The sequence below is a fragment of the Galeopterus variegatus genome, unplaced genomic scaffold (genome assembly GCF_000696425.1).
Source record: "Galeopterus variegatus unplaced genomic scaffold, G_variegatus-3.0.2 Scaffold3811, whole genome shotgun sequence".
Classification (NCBI taxonomy): domain Eukaryota; kingdom Metazoa; phylum Chordata; class Mammalia; order Dermoptera; family Cynocephalidae; genus Galeopterus; species Galeopterus variegatus.
In genome coordinates this window covers 65,818-71,364 of record NW_007729922.1, presented here as the reverse complement: position 1 = coordinate 71,364, position 5,547 = coordinate 65,818, and the positions used below count along the sequence as shown (strand labels likewise).

Sequence of the window (5,547 nt, the reverse complement as noted above, 5' to 3'; positions counted from 1 at the left end):
CGACCCGGGAGCTGCCGCCGCCATCGGCCCATGGCCCGGAGGGGAGGTCCGAGCGCGGGCCCGGCGCCCCGGCCCGTCTGCGCCCCGTGCCTGCACCCGCCTCCCGCGCGCTCCACCGTCTCCTTCTCCGCCTCCTCGTCCCCCGCCGCTCTCGGCCCCTCTGTCTGGTTCCCTCCCGGTGGCGCGGTCCCCTCCTCCATCCCGGGTCCACTTTGCTCCGAGCCCCCACCCCGAGGGCTGCGGTGGGACAGTGCTGGGACAGGTGGGACGGGGGAGAGCAGACAGGACAGGAGGGCGGCACCCACTGGGGAGGGTGGGGGACACCGCAGGACGGGAAGACCCCGCTGAGGAGCAGCCAGATCCAACTTCAGGGCTCAGGAGAAGTTGAGAGAAGAGCAAGCGAAAGACAGAGAGGGAAAGAGGACGCGCCGAGCCCCGGCGCCACGTCCCGGGGTCCCTCCTGCGCTGCCCCTTGGCGGGCCCCTTTACCCCTTGAGCCCCAGTTTCTTCATCGACAAGGAAAGGGTTTGACCCGCAGATTCAAAGATTCCTCGGGCCTCCCCGGTGTGCGCTTCCATGACAACAGGACAGGAAATCTCACCGCGATGTGCATGTTTCTCTTCGGGGCTGTTTGCACAAGCGTGTGTGTGCCGTCGTGTGGAGCTGTCCTTTCCTTCAACAAGTGCTTGTCCAATGTGTTCCACGCACTACGCTAAATGCTTCATTCATTCATTCATTATTCATTCCCGTGCCTGGAGCTTGGCTCTGCCTCTGTGTGTGTGTGTGTCTGTGTGTGTGTAGGGGGTGTCTCTGGTGATGGGGGGTCCTCTAAGCCTGCATGTTGTGGGGGATGTGCACCACAGTGTATGTGGGGGTGTGTGGGTGCATAGGTGTGCACGTGGCTGTGTGTGTGGCTGTCTGCGTATATGTGTGTGGTGGATTCACATGGCGAGTAGGGTGCGACAGCTTGTTAGGACACACTCTGACTTTCTCCGTGTCTTTCGCTCTGTCCCCTCTGTCCTGCCCTCCTCCCTCTGTGAGGGCTGGTGGTTACCAGCCAGACCATCATGACCACCATCTCCTATCCACAACCTGGTTCAGCTGCTTCCTCTGGGTCCTCCCACCCACACGTCAGGAATCTCTGACGGGGCATTTTTTCACAGTCCAGGGCACAAGAGAAGTCCGTGGGGACAGTGGCCTCAGTCCCACCCAGACAGTTCTATGGGACAGGAGAGGCTTAAAGGTGTAGGGGCTCAGAACTTGGGGACCAGAAGGGCGAGTTGCTGGGACACAGAGGGAGCGTCCCAGGGTAGGGAAGCTCCTCAGCTGGGCGTCTGACCCCTCCCGGGGCTGTCCCCATCTCGCCTCCCCCAGTACGATGAGCTGCCCCACTACCCAGGCCTCGTGGACAGCACCACAGCCCTGGCCGGCTTCTCCGAGGCGCCGAGAGCCCCGGGGCCCTACGGCCTGCACCGGCCTCCACAGCCCCCGGCCCCAGGCTTGGACAGCGACAGCCTGAGGAGGCAGAAGGACGAGATCTACGGGTAAGAGGGGCCTGGGGACAGGGCGGGGGCTCTGGGCTGCGGGCCTCTGGCTCTGTCTCTCTCTGCCTCTGCCGTTCCCTCTGGTCTTTGTCTCGGTCTCGCTCTGTGCCTTTGCTCTCTGGGTCTGTTTCTCTCTGCGTGCCTCGGTCTCTGTCTCTCCGTGTCTCTGCCTCCACTTCATCTCTCTGGGTCTCTTGTCGCACCTCACAGCTCACCTGCCCTCCGCTCATGAACTGTCCCTTCCTGCCTCCCGCAGACACCCGCTCTTTCCCCTGCTGGCTCTGGTCTTTGAGAAATGTGAACTGGCCACATGCTCACCCCGCGACGGGGCCGGGGCTGGGCTGAGCACACCCCCGGGCGGCGACGTCTGCTCTTCTGATTCCTTCAACGAGGACATCACAGCCTTTGCCAAGCAGGTGGACACTCCCATCGGCCATGTGCCGGGAAAGCCAGCAAGGAGGGGTGGCTGGGAGACAGCATGTGCCCTCACTCTCTCTCTTCCCTCACAGGTCCTCTTCGAAAGGCCCCTCTTCTCCTCCAACCCAGAGCTGGACAACCTGGTGAGACCCACACGCCCATGCTCCCTCCTCCAGGGGGGTCTCCTGCCCCACCCTCATATCCCTGGGGTTGGCTGGCAGGTGAGCAGAGGAGACCACCTGGTCTGCTTTCTCAGACCCTGATCATTGTTGCCCATTGGCAATGCTGAGAATGGGACCGATGGCCTGAGTTCGAATCCAAACCCTGCCACTCACTGGCTCTGTGCCACAGGGCAAGTAGCTCCGACTCCCTGTGCTTCAGTGTCCTCACTGTAAAGGGTACCTAGTAGTAATTTCTTTTAGGGCTGCTGTGGGGATTTAATGAATGAACACAAGTCAAGCCCTCAGAGCAATGCTTGGCACAGAGTGGGGACATTTGCCATTCTACCTGTCAGGAGGACAGAGCCCACACCGAAATGAGCACAGGGACATAGCTGCAGAGGAGAGAGGAGGAGAGGAGGCGAAGGGAGAGAGAGAAAGGAAGAAATACCCCGGCTTCTTTTTTCCTTTGCTCTCCAAGCTCCTGCCAGGGTTTCCTGCTGGCCAAGCCCTTCAGCAAAGGATGCTGGGAAGTGTAGTTTGCAGGTGAAAGGTGGAAAATGGGGCTGGGCGCAAACCAGCATGGGGCAGGTGTGTTCACTCCATGGTGCACCTAGCTCACTCCTCCTCTGATGGACACTTTCCTGTCGCTTGTGTCCCTTTCTTTGTCTCTGCCTCTCTATCTAACACCCTCTCTTTCCTTAATTCTGGTCTCTGTCTCTGTCCTGTTTCTCCCTCTGCCCCTGTTGTCTTTGTCGCTCTTTGCTCTGTCTCTGTCTGTTATCTGTCTTTGTCATTCTGTCTCCCTCTTTCTTTCTCCGTCTCCTTTCTCCTCCTTCTCTTCCTCCTTCTTCCTCCTCTCTCTCTCCCTCCCCCACTCGCTCTTTGCTCTGTCTCTGTCTGTTATCTGTCTTTGTCATTCTGTCTCCCTCTTTCTTTCTCTGTCTCCTCTCCTTTCTCCTCCTTCTCTTCCTCCTTCCTCCTCCTCTCTCTCTCCCTCCCCCACTCCCGTCCCTTCCTGTCTGTGTCTTCAGATGATCCAGGCCATCCAGGTGCTCAGGTTCCACCTGCTGGAGCTGGAGAAGGTGAGCACCCCTCACTTCCCCTCACGCCCCCACTTGCCCCACATGCCTCCCCCTCTCGCCTCCTGCACCCTCCACTTCAGGCTCTCTCCCCGCTGGAGTTGAAGCAGAATACCACCCCGTCCCTGTGCACCCCAGCCCTGGCCCCTGGGTGTCCCCCCAGTACCCCGGTGCCCCCCCAGGTCCACGACCTGTGCGACAACTTCTGTCACCGCTACATCACCTGCCTCAAGGGAAAGATGCCCATCGACCTGGTCATCGAGGATCGAGATGGCGGCTGCAGGGAGGATCTCGAGGACTACTCGGCCTCCTGCCCCAGCCTCCCAGACCAGGTTAGGCTGGGATGGGGTGCCAGGCATCACCCCGAAACCAAAGCCACACTTGGACACAGCATGAGGGTACATGCACGCCACACCACACAGCCTCACGGACATGGCCTGACCATGGGGCACACACGTGCAACAGTCACACACCAGCTACACAACAGCTACACAGACTCGGACACTGCTGGGCAACACACGTGCACACACACACACACACACACACACAGCAGCAGCTTCAGACACCACCCACAGGCTCGGCTATATCCACGCAGATGCCCACACAGCTATGCATCCCCACTCCCAGACAGGTGACAGCATGAATCACATACTGCCACATCCCAGCCACATGACAGCAATGTAGTTCACAGCCATATTCAGCACTGCGTTCTAGAGTATGTGTGTGTGTACGCAGCACACACACATGCACTCCAGCCACACAGCAGCCGCACAGATGGAGATAGAACCAAACAGCCCCGGATACTGCCACACAAACTCAGATACAGCCGCACTTGGACCCAGACTGACCACAGACCCATGTGTGACCACATGGCATGCATACATGCACACTCGTGACCCTGACCATGTAACAGGCGGGCTACAGTAGGCATGCACACAGACCCCTCGACAGCCACACACCACAGATTCGTTCACGCAAACTTGGAAATAGACTCACAGGCTCGGATATAGCCATACAGAAGCAGACCCAGTGAAGCAATGAGATAAAGTGGCACCATCTCAGGTACAGCCATGCAACAATGTCATTGACTTAGGACACCAGACAACAGTCACACACATAACAGCCATGTGGATCCCAACTCACCACAGTTATGTACAGAGAGAGAGGGGGGAAGCCTCAGGGAAAAGTCACATAAGGGCCACACCTGTCAACACGCCCAGCAATGCTACAGCACAGAGTGAAGTCAGATACAGGCGCACAGCATAACTGCACAGACTCAGACACACCCACACACAGCCATCGCAGAATGGCCTCATGGACCCTCTGCCCCACGAACCGTAATATGCACGTGCTCAGAGGGAGCACATTGCATGCGATGATTGGTGACATCTCCCTTGCACATCTTCACACAGCCTCATGCTTGCATGAAAGTCACCAACCCAGATAGAGTCACAGAGTCATCTTCAACTTGTACCTGTGTGGGAATCACAGTCACCACATGCACAGTCTCACAAATAGGACAACCAAACCCTCAAATTGCAGTCACAAACTTAGAACAATGTTGTCTTGTGATAACTGGAATCAGGTACAACCACATAGGCATGGCACAGATGGACACAACCACACTCAAATCCTGCTGCATGCCTCAGCTACACCCGCGTAACAACCACATCACTGCCACATCCTCTCAGGGGACAGCCATGCCATCTCAGTATCCTCAGGTACAACCTATGGTGGGTACACTCATAGGTCAGATAGGTCATGTTCTCTTATGTGCCAAATGAAAGGCTCAGGACAGCTTCAGGCACATCCGCTTGTGTACACCCACCTGCAGCATCTGATCAGACCCAGCACTGTAAAAGCTACAGGTGACAGCCATGATTGTGCTCACAGCTTTCTGACTTGAGTGATCTGGCAGCTGCACACACTCATCCCAAAATGCATCAAATGCACAATTCCACATAGATGTATGGCGCTTGCAGGACACGTCTCTGAGCCATAGCAGGACACACACTATGCACCCACACCAGATGATTTGGGACGGGACTATTTGCAAAGAGGTGGGCAAGGTTTAAGGCAATCACCAAGGATGATGTGTACCTCCGGACTGAGCAACGGTGGGCAATATTTCCAGCCCTAGTCTAAAGGGTGGGAGAAGGAGAGGTTGCCAGCACCAAAGAAGAGCAGAATAGGGAGGGCTGCCTGATAGTTGCTGAGTCGTTGGGTAGAAGGACACAACTAACCTACAGCCACCTGGCAGAGATTGAACCCAACCTTAAGCGGAGTGACAAAAGTCCTGAAGCAGTCGATATGAGTGGGTTGGCTCCCTGGGGCACAGAGCTGGGG

The 5,547-nt window shown here is 57.3% G+C and overlaps 1 protein-coding gene across 4 annotated transcripts in view; it reads left to right on the top strand.

Annotated features, from left to right (window-relative positions):
- Nucleotides 1-1,935: 1,935 nt before the first annotated feature.
- Nucleotides 1,936-5,547, top strand: part of MEIS3 (Meis homeobox 3) — an 11,160-nt gene continuing 7,548 nt past the window's right edge. For all 4 annotated transcript variants that reach the window (XM_008586038.1, XM_008586040.1, XM_008586037.1 and 1 more), the window contains exons 1-4: nucleotides 1,936-1,960; nucleotides 2,054-2,104; nucleotides 3,154-3,204; nucleotides 3,384-3,533. In XM_008586038.1, coding sequence (XP_008584260.1) covers nucleotides 3,154-3,204; nucleotides 3,384-3,533 — 201 coding nt within the window. In that variant the 5' untranslated portion in view covers nucleotides 1,936-1,960; nucleotides 2,054-2,104. The remainder of the gene's footprint in view (nucleotides 1,961-2,053; nucleotides 2,105-3,153; nucleotides 3,205-3,383; nucleotides 3,534-5,547) is intronic.